This window comes from Varanus komodoensis, unplaced genomic scaffold, assembly GCF_004798865.1.
Source record: "Varanus komodoensis strain SLA01 unplaced genomic scaffold, ASM479886v1 scaffold92, whole genome shotgun sequence".
Classification (NCBI taxonomy): domain Eukaryota; kingdom Metazoa; phylum Chordata; class Lepidosauria; order Squamata; family Varanidae; genus Varanus; species Varanus komodoensis.
Genome location: NW_025336624.1, coordinates 1,758,337 through 1,778,944, shown reverse-complemented (window position 1 = coordinate 1,778,944; position 20,608 = coordinate 1,758,337). Strand labels below are relative to the sequence as shown.

The following is a 20,608-nucleotide window of genomic DNA, read 5'->3' as shown; positions in this document are numbered from 1 at the left end:
ACATTTTTCATCTTGCCCTAGGCTTTTAGCATCTTGAAACAAACTGCAAACATGTTACAGGATAGAATTCTTTTCTGTTAGTACAGTCATTTATTATAGAATTGAGAAGAGACCCAAGCTAGTCCCCATTTTAGGTTTGTCAACATGAACTTGAGAGCTTTTGTCCACTGCTCCTCTGAATTAAACTGTGTCTTAATGGAATAGGACCCACCACTTCCGCCAGTGTCTTCAATCTTGCCCTTCTCCACATCCATTCTACATAGGAGAAAGAGAGATTCTGTCAGGTTTCCAAGCTGCAACTCCAAACTGTTCATATTGGGACACCATCACATTTCCCTCTAGTTTATCAACAGAGTAAATTTTCCCCCTTTTTATGATGCTCATATTTATTAACTGTGAAATTTTGTTATATAATGTCTTGTTCAAGGAATAGCCCTGTTCTCCACCACATATACTTCTTAAACTAGATAGTAAAACTGGAGACCTTGCATGATGCTGCAAGAGATGCAAATGCCTGCTAAGGCACAGAGTAGATAGAATAAAAGCAAGAGAGGGTAAGCAGAAAGGAATACTCCAGCAGCCACTGCTTTGGACAACACAGTACTTCAGTGGTAGAAGAATCTGCAGAAGCAGGAAGTGAGTTCACAGCTTGAGCAGGCCTTGCATGACTAAACAGCTGTATTATTATGATTATGCATTATATCTTTTCTCCTCTTCTGAGGAAACACTCTCACTGCCACAGCACAATGACTGCTGTAAGAAGGGTCAAGAGGGACATAAGTTTCCTTTGCTGGAGTGTATTTTTACTCTTTTGCTCTTTGTATGACATACAAGCTGTGTGCGGTCCTACTTAAGGATGTGAAAAAATTGCTGGAACAATGATCCAGGAGATCTGATTTCTAGTTCCTGCTTGGCCATGAAGCTCAGTGTGTGACTTTGGGCCAGTTACTCAATCTCAGCATAACCTACCTCACAGGACTGTTGTTCTGAGGATAAAATGGAGCTATATAAGCCACCCTGGGTTCCTTACAAGAACAGAAATGGTGGGATATAAATGCAATATAATAGTAAAAAAAGTGGCTTGGGCAGAGTTGAGCAGTATGCTTACTGTTATAGTCCTTTAAGATCACAAGAATTATTTCAATTGGACAGACCAAAGGACAATCTATTCCAGCAAAATGTTCAATCGTTGCTAATCAGATAACTAAGGCAAACTATTTTAATTGTTAACAATATTTACTTATTTATCTGGCCAGGGTGACTTCTTTTCTCTTCTTTTCATGACTTTTCTTTTATAACTTCTTTTATATCGTTTATATTTTTTATTTATTTTATATTATTAACTTTAATTTTATATTGTTATTTTTGTATTGTATTGTATTTTATTGTGTTGTAAGCCGCCCCGAGGCTTCGGCAAGGGGTGGCATAGAAATGTTCTAATAATAATAATAATAATAATAATAAGTAAAGTGGTTCTGTTGTTCAGCAACAAACTGATGAACGATCATAGTCTATTCTGCTTTTAATGCAGAACTAGCAACTTCTTACCTGTAAGGCAAACAGAAGCGTGTCTCGCCTTTTTCCACTTCTTCTTTGAACTGTTGCACACAATCCAGGAATGCCACCATGGCATGGTCAAACTTATTATCCCAGAAGAATCGTAAGCCTCCTGAGCAGTAGAGGGGCAGCTCCTTTAACACAAAAATGGCAATACCAGAAAGAAAATGGATTCCTTTGCAGTTGCCTCAAGTCCTTTGGAGAGATTGCTTTATTTTTTCAGTTGATCAAGAGAACTGCTTCAGCTACACCAGACTCACAGTGTAAGTCAGCTTTAATAACTGGCCACTACTATTCCCCTGAGATAAGTTCAGTGCAACAAAAAAGAAATACTTCAGTGCAGTGAGGAGCAAACTTTTATCACAAAGTTCCAACCTTGATAAAATTGTTTAAGAGAAAATTAGTGTTCCTAATGACAGCCAGGAATGGGCAATTTGTGGCTTTCAAGAGGTTTTTACTTACTTACAATTCCCATCAATCCTAACCATTGGCTATGCTGGCTAGAACTACTCAAAGATGTAGCTCAATACATATGGAAGACCACAAGTTGCCCACCACAATCTTGCATATTCTAGAATACCAATAAATAGCAGAGCCCCAGACAAGCCACACACTGAATCTAGGAAAACAGAATTTCAAAACAATCAAGTTTGTAACCCATTTCTACAGATTTTATATAAAAGTGAGCCCCATCAATTTTCAAAAAACAACCTTTTAATGCAGGGATGAGAAAACTAAGTGCACATCAGCCTTTTATCACCTGCCTCCATTTCTCTCATTCTTATCATGATCCAAGAAAGATGGGTGACACAGCTGAAGGCAGGCACCTGTGTGAGGTTAGAGGCACAACCATGGAGTACAATGGGTAGGAAATCTTTTCAAAAGATGCTGTAGCTACCATATTCTGTTGTTGGCTTCCAAGTTCATGTGTATATTTGCCTGCTGCTTCCACCTGTCTCTCTCCTTGCCACAAGCAAGCAGTCACATAGAGAATAGTAGAAGGATGCTAAAATGCACTGAAACCCTAGTTCTTCTTTGTGGTCTCTGTACATCACACATATAGGCTCTGTGCTTACCTGGAGCTTGATTATGGGAAGATTTCATAGTTGAGTGTGTTGTTGGCAGGAACCCCTCTACCATCCCAGTGTTCCCACTCATTTCCTTAGTTGTTCTTCGACAGCTTTCTCTGGTGCTTCAAGGAAATCCTTTCTCCCTCTTTCTACTTTGAGTGTTTTCCGCTTCCTCTTCTATTTCTCTCTCCTCAAACACTTCATTCTATATACTCATTTATCTCTGTTCTAATTTTTCTAAATTGTTACCTGTTTGGCCCTTCTTCCTGTGGTTTTGGCTGTAACCATGAGCCACTCCACACCACTGACACTGGGGAGATCCTTGAAGATCTCAAAGGTGAAGAAGTAGCTAAGAAAGTCAAGCTGGCAAAGCTGGCAGAGGGCATAAAAGCAAAGGGCCACAAGTGGCATTTGAAAGAACACTGTCCAGATTCACCTAAAAGGGAAACTTCGACAGTGTGATGGAACCTGGAGCATCCAGATGATGGCCCAATATCTTGGACCCAGCAGAAATGGAGAAGGTATCAGATCCTGTCTTCAGTGCCATCTATATGAAGGAACTGCTGCCAGTGGCCATACCATTTCTGCCAACACTCCTACAAACTGTCCAGCAGTGTTTGAACACCCCATCTTCAGTGGTACTGACAACAAAAAGGCTGGAGAGCATGTATAGGTTGCAGAAGAAGGATGTGCCCTCCCTCTTCCAGCATCTGAGGCCAAACATCATCATCATGGAGCTGGCACAGGGAAGGTCACAAGTCCATGCCAGGGGACAAAGAAGGATGCTCCCTGGATGTAATGGGGAGATGCATCTCCTCTTTGTCAACTCTGGGTCTTTAAGTGACTCATTAACAGGCCATTATGGCAAGAAACCAGCTTTTCTTTTGGGGGAAATCAGCTCGCTTTGTTCCAGTCTTAAGCAATGTGTCTCTCTTGCCTTTAGAACACGAGCAAGTAATGGGTGCAGTAGTATTATGCCTGGCTGCACTCATCCAATCTGCTGCAGGAGGCCCACTCCTGCATTGAGGACCTGCCCTTCAGTGGGAAAGGGCTCTTCAGTGTGAGGATGGATGAACAGATCAATTCCATGCAGAAAGCATGGGTGAGGCAGATAGGGTTGTAAAGCCACCAGCTGCTGAGATCATGTAAGTGGTTCAGAACTGGCCAAGTCTCGCTCCAGTCTCAAGCCCCAATGGATTGACATGCTTGACAACTGCCATAACATTCAAGGTGCAGATAGCCCAACAATAACTATGGATGCCTGGATTCTATCCATTGTGGAGAGAGGCTACAGGATCGAGTTTGACACCTTCCTGTGTTTTGGCACCATGAAAAGTAAAGTTCCCTCTCCAACCTTAATCACAGAGGTAGATGCACTACTTTTGAAGGGAACAATAGAGTGAGTCCCTTCTTCTCTAATACACCACAGATTCTATTCCAGGCATTTCATGGTACCAAAGCAAGATGAAGGGCCCTGACCAATCCTGGACCTTAGAGACCTCAATTCCTTCACTGTACCAAAAAATTTCAGATGGTCACAGTACAAAATATCCTTCCCTTGCTGCAAAAAGGAGATTCATTTGCCTCTGTAGACCTAGAAGATGCATAGTTTTGTATCTCCATTGAACATTCACACAGACACTACCTGTGTTTCCAAGTGGGACGTTTTTTGTTCCAATTTTTGTTTTACTCTTCAGGGTATCTATGGCACCTAGAGTATTTACAAAGTACATAGCAGTAGCCTGTTCCTACTTAAACCCATTCCTGAGTTCATGTCTACCCATACCAAGACAACTGGCGAATTGTGGCACCTTCCATGAAACACCTGGTTTGTCCAGTCCAGACTGCCTGCACTTTATTAGTTTCTGGACTTTCTGAAAGGACTCAGTCCTGGAGGGATAGAACATCAGAGCCCTGTGCATGTCCAGGGTGTGCAGCATGAACTCTCACTGGACTAGATGGGAACGGGGAAAAAAGCCAACAAAACGATTTCCTGGTTTAAATTAAATGAAGGAGCTACTTTGGGGAGAAAAGATGGATCTGGGCACAACACTACCTTGTCCCAGTGAAAGACAAGGCATGGAGGATCAACCTGTAGGGCATAAAGTTCACTGGGGCAATGAGTGGACATAACAGCTACCAGGAATGCCATCTTCCATAACAGGAGATAAAGGTTGATCAGTACCATGAGCTAAAACAGATTTCTTGTTAAGGCTTGTAAAATTATGGACAAGCTCCAAGCTACTGTCAGCAATCAAGAAGGGAAGAGAACGTTCTTTAGTCCCTTTAGGAAGCACATACTCATCAGGTGCAAGAAATCCAATGAGCTGTAAAAGGAAGAAAATTGCTTCGAGGTATACTGTGATAGAAGAGGCTTTCAGGCTGTGTTGGAGCAGTCTGACAAGGTAAAGGTGGACTCTCTCAGTCAAGCAGCCATGCAGATCCAATCCATCAATGTTAGTGAAGAGGCAAAAAAATTTCCACTGCACAGCATACAACTTCCTGGTTGATGGCTTCAGTGCTGCCTCCAGCATGGTGTTCAGTTCAGCTCAAAGAGTTGAATATGTGTGCCCTAAGGATGGATCCTCCATCCTGTCAGGTGGAGGGTATGAATGCCCGGATGCAGAATTCTCCCCCAGTCCTAAGAGATCAGGTCTGGGATCAATGAGAACCAGATGTAGTTCCTGCCTGACATCTGCAGGATGTGGGAGAACTAAGGCTGTCTTCGCCACCAGGGTGGGATCAAAATGCAAGCTGAACCTTTGCCATTGTTCTCATTATCAGGGAAAAAAAATAAAACAAATTCCCTGCCCAAAATAGCAGGAACACATCTCCCAGAGTCTCTGCCCTCTTCTGCCTGAAAGCAGACATTGTAGCAGACACCACTGCCTGTTCTGAGTGGCAAAGAGGTTGACAGCTGGAGTCTCCCAAGGCTGGATGACCTTGTTTAGGATTTTTGTGTCCATTCACCACTCGTGAATGTCAAGACTCCTCCTGCTAGGATGTTGTTGTTTCCAATGATGTAAATAGCAGTCAAAGTGATCTGTCTGCTGACATACCAATCCCAGATTCAAACAGTTAGGCATGTCACTAGAATCAAGCTGGTGCCTCCCTGTTTGTTGATGTAGAGCACCACTGTCACATTGTCCATGGCAAACTGAACAAAATATCCTGGCAACCAGGTCTAGAATGCTGTGAGAACCTACTTCACTGCAAGTAGTTCAAGATAGTTTATATGCTTGTGAGCTTTGGGCTCATTCCATGTTCCTTGCAATTTCTGAGGACCTCAGTGGGCTCCCCATTCAAACAGGAAACCACCCATCATGACTGTAAACAACAGCACAGGACTGAGGAATGACTTTCTCTTGAAGAGTTTGGAGTGTTGGGTCCACCAGGTGAGGCTGGAACACACAGTAGAAGGCATCCAGAGGCACTTCAACAAACCATTGCTGGAGCAGCCTCATCTGGAGCCTGGTCAAGGAAACTACTGAGACAGTCACTGCCATGAGTTTGAGAAGCTGCTGAATCTGGAAAACTGTTGCAACATGTCACCAGTACAGCTTAGAAGCCATCTTAATAAGTGTAGCTGCTGTGAGTTCTGAGAGATACACTGTCCCCATGGTGGAGTCTGTGTGTGCCCTGATGAAGAGCATAGACTGGGAAGGGGAGAAAATAGACTCAGTCTGTACAACAAAAAGAATATGGTATCAATTGCCTCTAGCAATTCAGATTTGGGTGATGTCACCAGTAGCCAGTTGTCTGAATATGGGTATACCTGGACTACTTTTAAACATACCACAGTCATGCATTTTGTAAAGACACTCAGGGCAGTGGAGAGTCCAAAGGGTAAAACTATAAACTAAAATATCTCTCTCCTGACCTGAAAGTGAAGAAAATGCCTGTAGAATGGTGCTATGTACATATAAAAGCATGCACCTTTAAGGTCAAACAGTACAAAGCAGTCCCTTCCCTTGAAGGAAGAATTCCTTCCATCTGGACCTTTTAAAGCAAAAGAGAATTAAGGTCTTTTAGGTCCAGAATTGGTCGAATCGCTTCATTCTACTTCAATACCATAAAATAGCATGAGAAAAATCCTCAATGAGCAGAAGTGGTAATCCACTGAACTGCTCTCTTCAATAAGAGGAAGTGTAACTTATCCATCAAGGTTGGCAATGGAGACATTCTGCACATGGTACTGATGGATGGGAAGGCATTGAACTTGATCCTGTAGCCTCTCTATATTATCAACAGCACCCAGAAGTGATAATTTCCTAGACATTTCCAGCACCCAGAAGTGATTATTTCCTAGGAAGGGAGATAGTCCTTCAAATCAATAAAAACAGGTAGGGAAGGAGGCAAAAGGCCAGTCCAGGAATCTGCTCAGTGCCTCCAGTTTCTGCTTCGGTTCCTGTATGAGAATCGTTGACCCTGGTGGAATCAAGATGGTGCATCTTCCTGTCTCTGTAATGGCACCAATGTTTGGCACAATGCTCTGTTAGTTTGGGACCAGGGAAAGACAGAAGAAGGTCCAGAACCAAACCACTTTTGGGTCCTGACGGATGGGTGCTGGAAAAAGACCATTTTCCTTGCAATATTCTCCACCTTGTAGATCTAGTCCACCCACTCATTGGTCTTTGCATCAAAGGGTAGGTCCTTGATACAGGAACAGGCCTCCTGCTAGAGACCCAACGAGTGAAATGCCACTGGACTGATCATGGCCTTAGCTCCACAGTCTGCTTGGTGTCTGGTAATGTTTATCTGCATATGGGAGACTGTCTCACTCTGGAAAACCCTGGTCAAGTCTTGCTGGTGTCCAGGAAGGTAGTCAGAGAGCCCAGCTTCTCCCAAAGGAAGAGCTGGTACCTTGCCATGGTTGTCTGCATTTTAAGACTTTGAGTCCCAGAGTACCAGAAGTGTAAATTATCTCCTCAGAGTGTCCAGGCGGCATCCTTTGTTGTCAGAAGGTATGGAGTGCTGCTAATGTGACTTCCCTGTGTTGACTTGATGATGAGTTAGGCTTCAGATGCTGAAAAAGGCAGGCCGCATCCTTCTCTTGCACCCAACACATGTTCTCCAATCTTTTGGACATCAGTGACATACTGGATGGTGCCTCCCAAAACAGCTGGACTATCTAGAATAAGGTTGGCAGGATAGCAGCCAGCATCGATTCCTCAGTCTGCATGGAACCGAAGATCAGATCTGACACCTTTTCTAGTAGCAACTGAATCACAATAGTAAATAGTCCATCTGCTGAATTTGTTCTGCAAGGTAGCCCATATCCACTGATGAAGAGGTGGGGTCCTAAATGTCCACAGCTGTATCTGGAAAGGAACAGGCTGACTAAGCAGCTGATGATGTGTCTGAGTTGAACTGGTAGTCCTTGACATTCAATGTCAAGGATGGACTTGGAGAGCAAAGGAGCAGGAGAATTAGATCAGTGCAGAAGCATGGTGATAGTGTGGGTGGCTCCAAGAGTCCATGAACCCATAAAGCTTATGTAAATTGGTCAGGGTCTTGGAGGTGGCATAGGTGGACAGCGAGAAGGCGGTGGCAGCCTGACAAAGTGCTCCCATCCCCCATAGATATTGGGATGACAGATGGGCCCATACTAAGGACTGTATGTGGGGTCATGATGGTAGATCCCCAGGGATTGTAGAACCCTTGGTATGCCTGTGGAACAGGGGACATGGGCCATCTGTCCCAGTCCAGTACAGGAGAATGGGAGTGATCCCTTTAGTCATTGGTCCTAACCAGTTCTGGTATATGTGAGTGATGGTGTGACTGGCTGCCTTGAAACCATAGCTGCTGGGGAGGGGCGGAAGAGGAGGTGGTGTGTCTCAGATCTCCCGCTCCAACACTGAGGTCAAGATGGATTCTAGCCTCGGAGTCAATGCAATGTCTTCGTGGGTGGTTGGTTCTGATGTAGCTGGTAACAGCTGAGTCCATTTAGTGCTGCTTAGGTCTCCCTTCACACTTCTGAAACACAGGCCATTCTTTGGCAAAAACTCTTTATTCTCCAAGGCACTTCCAATAAGCACAACCAAGAATGAATCTCAGAGCAGCATGCACAAACAAATTTGTAGAACCCAATCAAACAATTACTTCCAAGTATTCTCCTTTTGAGTAGCCTTGGGGCCCCTTCCTTCTGGGATGTCCTTCTTGGAGGCAGGTAAGCCTCTTCTTTGTGTGTTACTCCTCTAGTTGGTCAGCCTGTATCTTCCAACACCACGGAGTCAACAGTCGTGCAAGGCTCAGCTGGCAGCATGAATTCTTTTCCCAAGCCCCCTTTTTCTAGCTGTAAATCCTGAATGATCTCAGTGTACACCTGAACATCCTGAAAGGGTGCCCTTGTAATAAGCACACAGTTTATCTTGCTTTTGGTGCCAAGTTAAGGCTTTTTTAAAGTTTTGTATATATTTTTAGATGGAACTATTGGTTTGCTGCTGGTTTATTGTTTTATTGGTTGTTGTTATTGGTTATATTGTGTTTATATTTCCTCCTTTTCTATTTATACAGTTGTATTTATATTGTATTTTAATCCTATTGTTTTATGGTTTAGAGTGTTATTGGTATTCATTTTTTGAGCTGCACAGAGAGCCTCTGGCTAGGGGGTGGCATACAAATGTAATAAATTGATAAATAAGTCCCTCTGCTTTTTCCATTTCAGTTTCTAGGAATTCTGGTTCCTCTCATCACTTGACAGGTCTGTATCTGCGAAGAATAACTGTCCCTTTCATTCCCAACACCTAAAGATCCAGATGCTTTCACCTCTTCGGCCCTCTTGTTCAACATTTTCACCTTTTTCAGTTTCACTGACTTTTCCAGAGCCACAGATGGAGCTATGGCAGTGGTATAAGGCGTGGATGTTTGTGAAATTATGGTAGACCAGCAGGAAATGTTGGGTGCAACTGAGGTGTTGACTGTTCTGAGAGCCTTGCTCCAGAACTCTGCTTGGAGTCGGTTGGTGCGGTGTTTGCAGGCCTGCTTCATGAAGGCCTAGCAGTGAGGGCCCTGGTCAACCATGTGCCTCTCACCCAAGCAGAGCAGGCACAAAGAATGCCCATCCTTCGGCAGCAATTTTGAGCTGCACTGCATGTATTTGCAGAAGGGGGGCTTTGATGCCACTGAGGAGGAGACAAAGAAAAGAAAACATGAAAGAAAAAAAAAGAGCAAGGTAAGGTTGGCATAGCATAGGATCGCAAAGGGGTTTCTTTTTTGTTTAATTTTTTTGTGATGGGGGGAATGAAAAGGTATAGTTTGTGAGACAAAATTGCTAAGGAAGGAAAGTGTGTTTATACAGAAAGACACAAAACACTCAAGTAATACAAGGAGAGAAAGAACTTCCTGAAGCACCAGGTTGAAAAAGAATTGAGGGGAAACTCCTCCCTATTAAAAGAGATTCTGAGGTGGGGGAGGGGTTCCTTCCAAAACTCTCTTAGTTTTTTGTGCGATACACAGAGTCTGAGAAGAACCACCTTTGTTCTGGCTGAAATTCCCCTCAAATGATTGCAAACACCATAAGAATGGCTCTCACCTATCACAAACACAGTAATTTATGCTTTAATTGTTCCTGACCCTATGCACACAGGAAAAATCAGCAGGTCCATTGACTTTTCTCTGCATGGCAATGGCTTGGCACATTAACTTTAAAGAATCATAGCATGACTTTCTTTCATTGGATTTCAATTCTGTTTGCTGGAAGTTTTAGCTTAGAGTCTTAGATTTAAAATGAAACCAAGATGATATGAATGGGACTGTGCTTTGTGCCTTTTCTGTAAGCTTTGGTTGGAATTATAAAGTCACCTTGCCCAACTATTTCTATAGAGCATCCAAGATAATTTTTTCACTCCAAGTATTTTTTCTTTTTTCTTTTTTAAAGCTTGGAAGCTGAAATTTAAGAACATTTTAGTTTAGGCACTTTATGAAAATATTGTAAAAGAATGAGCCAGTTGAATTACTCATGTAAAGTGCAGTACAGAATGTGCACCTGGGATACTAAAGTCACCCCACAATGTGGGATGGAGGCTACAAACCAAAGTTCATCTCACTGGTGGCATTAGTAGTGGTCAAATAATGGCATAGATAAGTTGGAGTCCTAGATTTTCAAATTAAACACTTCATTTTCTTTTTCAAGAAATACCAGGTTTCCACTAATTCCCCCAAAATGCAATCGCCAAGTTTTCTAGGAGCTGCTTCTAGATTTCTGATCAGCCTTTTCTGAGACTTCAGTTGGTAACAGCACTGCAGATAGGTAGTACAGACTCTGGATCTAATTGTTCTAAGGAGTGGGGTGGGGCAGCTTGAGATGTTTATGTTTTTTCTTCACCTGCTTCAAATGCAAAACATACAACGAACATCGCACCCACTCATTCTGCGCCTTACAACTGCTATATTCTCAATGTATTACAACCAATCCACCCTGCCACCAAGTTTGGCAACCCTGACAACAATAATAAATAAAAATAATATAATAAATATAAAATGAACATCTAAACATGATGAATGGCTGCTATGCAGGAGTGAAAGAAAGGCACTTTGTACATGCTGTCATCTCATATATGAACTGAAGGACTGAGTCCTGCAACTGGGAAGAACTATTAGTGCTAAGTTTCATGAGGCCAAAATCAGCTATCCAAATCCAGCAAAGAGGTTTGTTCCTTAAACACTTGATCAGGTTGTCTACATAATCCCCACAAAAATACAGTGCCTAACAGCTTGATTTCTGACCAGAGACAGATAATTGGAAAATCCCTCTTTCATACGTTTTGATGTAGGCATGAAGTCATAATCAAGAGATATTTAGTGGTAAGGTGTTCTTACGAAAAAACCTTGTTGCATGTAGTAGATCAATAAATAAATTAGTTAATTCTCAGTAAACATGTCTTCTCCTGTTCTCCCCCTTGAGTGCAGAAGGGCATACAACTAAGGGAGAATTCAGATGACTCCAACAGGCTTGAATACCACCCTATGCTTTTTAAACTACAGTCCAAATTTCCTTTGTTGCAACCCTGCACAACTGAAACACAGTCCATTCCCAGTCGCAATTCCATTCCAGGTTTGGTTTTTTTTTTTAATCTTGTCATCTTCCAAGTAAGGTATATTTAGTCTTCCAGAGACATGATTTCATACCCACAGGCTGCAGCAAGCAGTGAGCAGCCAGCTGACACCTGCAGGGGGTGGTAGGCAGTAAGCAGCAAGTGGGTGCCTGTGGTGGTGAATGGCAAGCCACAAAATAAACTCAAAAAGCCACATGTGGCTCCTGAGCCTCAGTTTGGCCACCCTGATACATAGCTTCGATATAGCCTGAAGTGCCTGATCCTGCCTAATCTTCCTGGAAGCTAAGCAGATTTGAGCCTGTTGAAATCTGGATGGGTGATTTAAATGTTGTGAACTGCCAAGAGAGCTTCAGCTAAGTAATGTAAAAAGAGTGTGTCTGTGTACACAAATAAGAGAAGAGGGAAACAAATGTGTGTGTTCTCTTTTATAACTGCTGCAGCACAACCTGTTACCACTTATTCATGCCCTTTACTTTCCCTGCATTCATCCATCCACCCAGGAACAATTGTACAGAGGGCTCCACCACCATGCTCCCTTCTCTGCTGAAGCTCTCTTCAGCTTCTCTTTCTCCTGCTGGGAAGTAAAGGATGGGACTGGGGGATAGTGGAAGAGCTTTAGCAACCTTCCTCTGCAAGAGCAAGCATGGGGAGCTCAGACTCTTATCACCAACTATTCCTAAAGAAACAAGCTGAAAACTAGGTAGCTGGCACCTACCCTCTCCTTGTGTCGCCACAGCACACCTACAAGCAAAATTAGCCAACAGATGGATATGTACATAGTAGGGAAGGAGGCATTGCCTCTGCCCAACTTCCTCTGTTCCTCCATGCTCAATGCCTTTTGTCTCAGCAGCTGTCAGGAGAACAGGCAAGATACACAGGAACAAGGAAAAAAGAAAGGAAATGGGCACAAAAGAAGTAACATTAGCAAGTCTCATGTCAGGGCCTCCCACTTGCTATGCTGAAGAAGGACAGACTCCTGCCCCCTTGTTTGCAGGAATGGCACTTCTGGTTGATGAAACACCATGTTGGAATGTTGAAGACTGGGAATCTAGGAAGCCTGGACTAAAGGAAACCAAACTTCTTACCTTGGATTTGTCCATAAGAGATTCTAAGTAAGAGTGGTTTCCATATGGGATGAGCCGATACCTGCAAGAAACAAGATAAGCCAGCTTGATAATTGTTTGATTGAAAGATTACGTTCATTAATCTTCTTTAGCCCAACAGCCAAGAAGGTGGCTGGTGACTGTACTCTCACCTTTGAAAGGTCAGACCCATCTTATTGGCAAGGGCATGAAGAAGCAGCACGGTTTGACCCCAGGCAGCATTAATTTCATTCCACTCAACAGGAACGCTGGGGAGGCGGCCCAGACGGAAGTTGTTTATTGTACCAAATTGTCCACTATGCCTACACAAGAAGGAGATTCAGTCAGCCAGCTCTTGTGAGCAAAAACAGTCTTAGTGAGAATGCACAAAGTTGTTTCTTCCCAAACAAGCTTATTAAATGCCCATGTGTTTATTGAGGTATGAAAAAACCCTATGAAAAATACAACAGATAGCATTTCTATGTCTGTTTTACCTACAGAATGCCTGGCTGCTGAGATACCCTTTTATCTTGTTCAACCCTTTCTGTTCACAGAAAACTGCCAACTTGTCTGTGTGTGTATTCAGAAAGAAAACAGAAATCATGGCTTTAAGACCACAGGCTCTTTTGCAAGGGTCAGAACTGGCTTTTTACTCAAGCACTACTAACATTTTTTTGCACAAACAACATACTGTATACGATACAAAATAGGAAGGATAAGACCCTTGATACATGCCGAGTGACCCAGAGCTCACAATGAAGGGATGCTGCTAGGCAGAGAAGTGCATATGGAGGAAAATGAAAAATTCGAAACACCTAATAAGTTTGGCAAAGAGCATATGGCAAGCACCGACTACCCTCACCAAAAAACAACACAGTAACAACAGCAGGCTAGAGAAGACAGTCACTCAAAAAGGTGTTCTTTCCAAACCCCCCCCCATTCATGTTGAAGCTGATACCTTTCCAATGACCGCAGCTACTGAGAAAGGAAAAAAAACCCTGGAAGTCTAGCTGACTTGGACAGTAAGAAGCTTGAAGTTGCAAACATTCAGCAGGAGAGTTGTCAGCTCTCTAATCTTTATCCAGAAAGCCTCCTGAAATTCTCAACCCCAGAAGGAAACCTGTGCAGTCAAATAAGGCTGCTGCAGGCTCTTCAAGACATCTTCCCTATTCTGGTTTTACTATAGATACTCCACACCTAACCTCTTGCCTTACCAGATATGGAAGGTAGCATTGAATACATTAGTTTTCTTTAGTTTGTCCAGCTGCATTTGGGCATAACGCATTTGATTATCAACACTTTTCAGTTCATCATCCAGTTCCAGTTGTTGCCGCTTGAATTCACTGTACTCTTTCTGGTACCTCCAAAGAGATAAAGTCATATAATCATGAGTTTGACACAGGATATCACACCTCCCTAAAATATCACATAAAATGATATGAGAACAGCAGCATGTTCCCCTTCTTAGAAGGAATGACAAAAGTTAGCAGAGCCAGCACGGTATAGTGGTTAAGAGGGCAAGGCTGGAACTCAGGCAATCTTGGTCATGGAGCCAACTGAGTGACTTTGGATCAGTCACAGGTTCTCAGCCCATTCCACCTCACAGGGCTGTTGTTGTGGGGATAAGATTGAGAGCAGCAGGACAATGATGTAAGGTGTGTTTGTGTAAGAAAAGTGAGATATAAATCTAATAGATAAATAAATGCATAAATATGTTCTAATAAGGATAGGATGAGATAGAGATCAATACTGAGCTGCAATAGGGGCCTTGGTGTTAACAAGGGGAAGCAATCCCAGCCCAGTGCATAAGACAGACTCTGTCCTAAGACCTAAAGAAGACATAAAAGACTCAGCTATCTGGGAACTCGGAACTTTCCAGGTGTCTCATAAGAGCATACAGAATTCACTTGCACCTTACTAGCAAGGCCTCAGCAGAAATGGTGTCAACTCACAGGCAGAAGTAGATGTTGAGTCAACGGAGACAGCATAAGGTCTGAAGAAGAGGGTTGCAGAGAAAAGAGGCAGTATACTAGAGATGTAATGAAGACTAGACAGACAGCCAGTAGAGAGATTTAAAAGAGGGAATGATACTTTTAGCACAGGAAAAAGGGTGGCGGGGGAGAGAAATAATGAAAGGCCAAAAGGGTTATATGGATAAGGAATAACCACACTTGGCCAAGTCTTGGAGATGTAGAAGATACAACACATGGTAAAAATACAGCACTCACTCAGTTTCCTCTTGATCCAGCCGCTCTGCCTCAGTTCTGACCTTCTCAAAGTCTTCAGCCATTGTCTTACGCTTCTGCTCTACCTTCTCTAATTCTTCAATCAGTCTCTCCTCCTCAAGAGCAAATTCCTTCAGCTCTAGCTGTAGCTTCTCCTTGTCATCTTCATTCATCTGCTCAAGAATTTCCAAGCATCTCCTGCAACCAACACCCATGCACAAACAATGTAGAGGAGCAAAAAGCTATGCAGAGCACACGGCAGGCCTACCTCTTTCTACCCACCTGTCCTGAAACCCAAACTATGCCTATCTCTGTAATCATCAAGATCAAAATGCTGCTTCATTTTAAAATGGAAGCTGTGTCTGCACAACATACATACTGTTTTCTTCAAAGGAAATTACTTTGGAGAACAGGATCAAAGGCTCTTTTCCATTTCTCAGTAGCGAGGCAATTTGTAGGCAGTAGGGCAGCTCTCTTGCAGAATCCCTGAATTCTATTCTCACTCACTTGTAGTTCTGGCATTCATTCTCTGTGATGTTGAGTTGTGTGTCCAGCTGGTCCAGAAGCGTGTCAGTGCATTCTTCACACAGAGGGTGATCCACATCTGTCTGGCCAGACATGATGTCAAACAGGTCCCCGGTAACCTAAAAGAGAATGAAGATTGCTGAAACAAACCAAATTCAAGGTAGTAGTTTGTACTTGTAAATGCTCAGATCTCTCTAAAGCCTCCTTAAAAGATATCCAGGACACTCAAAAGTCAAGGTTAACTTGCCTTGAGTCTTCTACTGAGGTTTTCCATGGTGCCTCCATCAGAGGCCTCTCCAATCAGAGTGAAGCTGTTGGCACTTTCAGTTGACATCACCCTGGAAAATACAGGATGGATTTGCAATGGGGGAATGCTTATATGGACTTTTTAACAAACACTCAGATTTCGCTCTTTCATAACATAAGAGAATAGTAGAGTTGGCAGGTGTGAATAAAGCCATCAGGTCCAATTCCCTGATCAATGCGGGGATCCATCTGTCCCTTCAGAATTCCTAAAGCAAGTTTTCCCATTATCACAAATAAGTAAGCAAATGTTTATCTTCCATCTACACCAAGGAAGCCCTGCTGGGATTTCCTCAGCAACTTGCTCAGGAAATTGATATATGAGAGACAGGCTATGGTGGTTTAAAAAGAAGACAAGTGCAATCCTATGGCTGCCGGATGTTGCCTAGCTGGTCACAGGAATATTCTAAGCCCAAAGTCTGACCACAGAAAGGCATTCCAAGGTCAGAGTTTTGCCTCCAAATTGGAGCTCCCTCCCATTGCAGTTCTTTTCATACTGACCACAGCCCCAAAAGCTGTAAGTGCGGGTGTTCTGGACAGCAGGAAGGGGAAGATTACAGCTCCACTGGGATATATAGAATCCTGGCAGTACCTCACCCCTTCTCCTTGCAAGTAGGGATAAAACACTTAGAGGACTAAAATCAGCTAAGTGTTTTGGGAGGTAAAAGAAGCACAGAGGCAAACCTTGCCTCCACACTCCTTGACTTCCACTGGATGCCCATAATCCTTCAAGTTTGGAGGGTTGTAGGCAACCACATTGGATGGATGGATGTCTTTGGATCTGTCCCACAACAGATAATCCATTTGGCTCATTTTGAGAGTCTGTAACAAGCAGATGTGTGTATATACATGAGGTTCCCATGGAAGATTCAAATAGTCCCAGAATGCTTGGTAACTCACAATTCAGGCAGTGCCAAACATACAGCTTCTGAAAAGGGGACATATGCTAAAAATGCGTAAGGCAGGAAACATGCCTCTGGTCAATACCTGGCTGGAGGGATGAACCTTCGGGACACACCATCCTGGCGATTTTCAACAAACAGTTCCTGAAAAGAAGTTCAGCATCAGCTGAGATACCTCAACTTCAGCAGAGCAACATCCACACTCAAATTTGGTTTTTAGAGAGTTAGTCAACATGCAAATAAGCACACAAGCCTTGAAGATGTATACATGAAATGCATTACCCATAAAATATTTTGCCAGTGCAGTTACCTACGTTTATTTAGACATCATGGGCAGAGTAAAATAACATGAGTTATATCCAGATTTAAGTATAGATTGAAACTCAGAAACCGATTTCCCCAACTCGTCTCTGCACAGCCCTTCCCATCCACAGCAAATGCTACACAGATGGTCAGGGGACCCTGCTGAATGTGTGAACGGTAATATATGGGGGGAGGGAGGGTGCCCAAAAATTGGATAGAGACATCTTCTATGAGTGGTGCCATACTGTTAATGAAAGGCTCATCTCAAATCCAACCTTAGGTCTGACAAGTTATATGCCAAACAGGAAACATTTCTTATTTTGGGCTAATGGTAACTGTAAGGCTGCCTTTTGGTCTTACTTTTGGAATAAAACTAATTCTGTACCTCTGTCAAAGCAGTTTCTTCCTCCTGTGTATCCCCCAGTTTTTCTGGAACAGTAGTAAGCAAAGGAGCTAGACAAAAGATAATCAATTACCAATAGAAAACACAGCAGATTGCTAATGTTTTTGGTTTCTGAATGGAGAGTAGTTTAGATGATTCAGCAGGAGCAGAAGACACTCTGCATCTGCACAGAATTACTACTTCCATATTCCTAAAAAGCAAAAATAACAACACTGATCCATGAACACTCCCCCCCCACCAATGCACACAAAGCCATGCCATCCTTGTTAAGGACAAATAGAAATGCCACAGAAGCTTTTAAGTTCTTCAGAACTGTTGATCATTCACTCTGCAATCACCACTTTGGAATTAAGGCTATTCTGCAGATCACAAGATCTGGTTTAACTTTCAAATTTTCCTGTTTCTTCTCCCATCTCCTGCCTCTTTTAACCACCTAGCTTGATGAAAAGTGGTTGGTCTTAATAAATAGATTGCCTAACTGTAGATTCCTCCCACCAAATTTTGGATTCTGTTTTCAATGCAGTAATAACAGGTTCTAGAGCTCAGGCCTCTGAGCTCTAGTGACATCTTTAATGACAATCCTGTACTTCACTCTCCCAGGACTCTCACCTTCATTAGCATCTGCCTTGACCCAATATTTGTGCCTCATGCTGGCATTTTCTTTTTTACCTGTCAGTTCTTGGATGGTGACTTTGTCAAGGACCTTGAAAGATGTGTCCAGTTTAAGCGGTTGGCTACAGCGCTGGCAAACAAAACTGACCTGCATCGTGCAAGCAGGTGACTTTGATCCATCCATATCTGTGGTGCAGAGAAATGGAACAAGGAACCCAGAAACAGAGTATGCTGCTTTCAGCATTCTTAGTGTGAAGACAATAATTATAGAATACCTTAAAGCTTAGGTTTGACATTTCAGTTGTAACCCCTTCCCAGAAGCACCAGCCAAAACAATTTTGCTGCCTAAAGTTTTTGGGTCAGTAGGTACATTTACAATTTTGAAATTATATCAGTCATTCTTGCAAAATGACTACCATTGGGGCACTGCAAATCACAAAATATTTTCTAGAAGGTAAACAGGTGGGATTATTTCTTAATTATATTAGAAGCTTCATTAAAAAGTCTAGCCATTTTACAATTGCTTAGGTCACTCAGATGTAACTGCAACAAGTGACTCTTTCACATTCTAAAGAACGTCAACAGAAGCACCAGTTATATAAGTTCAAAAATTCCCCAGGGCTAGTTTAAATCTCAACAAGAAATGTTTTGACCATGACAAAGGACAAGCTGTAATCTCTCTCCCTCTCAGACCATTATCATCCTGCCCAGTAGGGTAAACCAAATCTAGAGTGTGTGCTGGTAGGTGAGTTGTTGCAGATCCAAGTGGTCTCAGCATGAATATTGAGCTCCCTGAAGGCAAACAGTTGGGAATTAAAAGAAATATAATGTACCCAAGAAATCCTGTACAAAGCACCCACACACTCTTTCTAAAGCCAGCATTTCAGTTAGAATTTCAGTTCGTTTTGAAAATAACACAGAAATTCAGAGAGCCAGGCACAAAGAGAGGGGTCTGCTGGTACACTAATGCCCTGAGGTACTGCCCTGAATACTCCAGAAATAAGATAGTACTTCCCTTCAGGAAACTGGAGTGGCCACTTCTGGTGGTTTGAGGAGGTGAGTGTTAAAAATAAGCTCACCCTAGCCAACAACCAGCCAGATGACAGGCTTTGCTTAGTGCTCAGTGTCTGGACTGCAGTCACTATTTTTAGAGGATAAGCCCCACTCACTGCAGAGGGATAGGGTTGCCATCAGAGTGCAGCGGCTGGATCAGGAATACCCAATTCCATGTATTCTACCAGGGCAGGACTCCATGGCGCTGTGCCTTTCACCTACCTCAATGGCTGTCTGTGCACTAATTCCAGGCACAACACCCAGCGAATGATACTCACACCTCGGGTGGTCGCAAGTGCCCCCTCCCAGGGCCAGTTTAACCTAACTACTCTTCCATCCAACCTCCCGATCAATCTGAGTTTTACAGACGCGTTCTCTTCCGGGGAAAATGCGGTCCCAGGAGTCGGGCAGGGGGCGTTGCAAAGCTAGGCACCTCCCTCATCGTCTCTATGGCTACAGCGGGACACAGGCCTTCTGACCGCTGCTCACGAGAAGCTCTTCGAGGCAGTTCATTTGCTTCACACAACATTACATTTAAATCGCTATACAATATAAATATAGTCCAAAAGTATTACATCCGTACTGCAGCTTCTGGGGACGGCTGTGCCTGAGAAATGGTGATTTACAACAGCCTTACAATGTATGTACTCCGATGTTGTCCCTTCCGTGCTTCTAACACGTCCACCCTCAAATAAAAAAACCTCTGAACCACCAAAAATAAGTTCGTTTCAAGATCACCATTTATCCTTAAGAAAAGCGTGCACTATGAGCCATCTCAGTAGGATTTACCTCCTAGTAAATGCATGAGATTTCACTGTGAGATTGATAACCACTGTAACAATTCTATCTAAAGGAGGGAGCCTATGCATGTTTTGACAGCCGAAAGAAAGAAAGAAAGAGAGAGAGAGAGAGAGAGAGAGAGAGAGAGAGAGAGAGAGAGAAAGTCCTACAACTCCCAGCAGACCGGGAACTGTACGACACAATTCTGTCCCGACTTAAGGCTGTCCGAACTCGCCGATCTTCGGGAACTATCAACATCACAGTACAAACGTTTAAAGTGAGTTTAGATGATGAGGATGATTAACCTCACCAATGGAATTATGCATGATTCTGATCACTCATTTTTAAGATCACGAATGTCGCTACCGTTTAATAGCAATCAAGGCAGTGAAATAGTAACTTCAAAGGCTGCAGCAGAAAATAAGCATACACTGTCGCCACCTTATGTAGTTGGCTATTTTGGACTGCCGCACAAAAACATCGCTGACTGCAGCAAAATTCATCTGCCACCTCCACCCCAAGCCAAACTGAATAGAGATACCTTGTACTCCATTTGCTTTCATCCAGCTAATTTGTACTTTAACTAACTGCCCCACAACAATTCCAAATCGCAGCCAATACGTTTTACTCCCATATTACTGTTTCGAAACTGACTTCAACTTTTCCGTTCACATTTCTGAAACTCCGCCCACATCAAGAGGAAGTTGCTTATTCAGCGCATGCACATTGTGACAGAT

General features: G+C 43.0%; 1 protein-coding gene across 5 annotated transcripts; it reads right to left on the bottom strand.

Moving 5' to 3' along the window:
* Positions 1 to 62: 62 nt before the first annotated feature.
* On the bottom strand, positions 63 to 20,575 carry BECN1 (beclin 1). Of its 5 annotated transcripts, none has more exons than XM_044418688.1 (12): positions 20,413 to 20,575; positions 18,096 to 18,224; positions 17,409 to 17,476; positions 16,806 to 16,864; positions 15,763 to 15,853; positions 15,498 to 15,634; positions 14,994 to 15,188; positions 13,980 to 14,126; positions 12,939 to 13,088; positions 12,769 to 12,829; positions 1,549 to 1,691; positions 63 to 255 (listed from the first exon to the last, which is right to left on the bottom strand). In XM_044418688.1, exons 1-12 carry the CDS (start codon positions 20,432 to 20,434, stop codon positions 87 to 89), a joined length of 1,371 nt encoding a protein of 456 aa, XP_044274623.1. In that variant the 5' UTR covers positions 20,435 to 20,575; the 3' UTR covers positions 63 to 86. The 5 variants fall into 5 exon arrangements, with proteins under 5 accessions (XP_044274623.1, XP_044274627.1, XP_044274625.1 ...); XM_044418692.1 differs by having other exon boundaries at positions 20,526 to 20,548; XM_044418690.1 differs by lacking the exon at positions 20,413 to 20,575 and adding an exon at positions 19,370 to 19,618.
* Positions 20,576 to 20,608: the final 33 nt, after the last annotated feature.

What these genes read in the sequence shown, in the direction of transcription:
- BECN1 (XM_044418688.1), bottom strand. Translation starts at nt 20,434, where the DNA reads ATGAAAGCAAATGGAGTACAAG. An exon ending in AAGAAACTGCTTTGACAGAG is followed by an intron (nt 16,865 to 17,408) that starts GTACAGAATTAG and finishes ACTTCTTTTCAG; the next exon opens with GAACTGTTTGTTGAAAATCG. An exon ending in AATGAATGCCAGAACTACAA is followed by an intron (nt 15,189 to 15,497) that starts GTGAGTGAGAAT and finishes TGTTGGTTGCAG; the next exon opens with GAGATGCTTGGAAATTCTTG.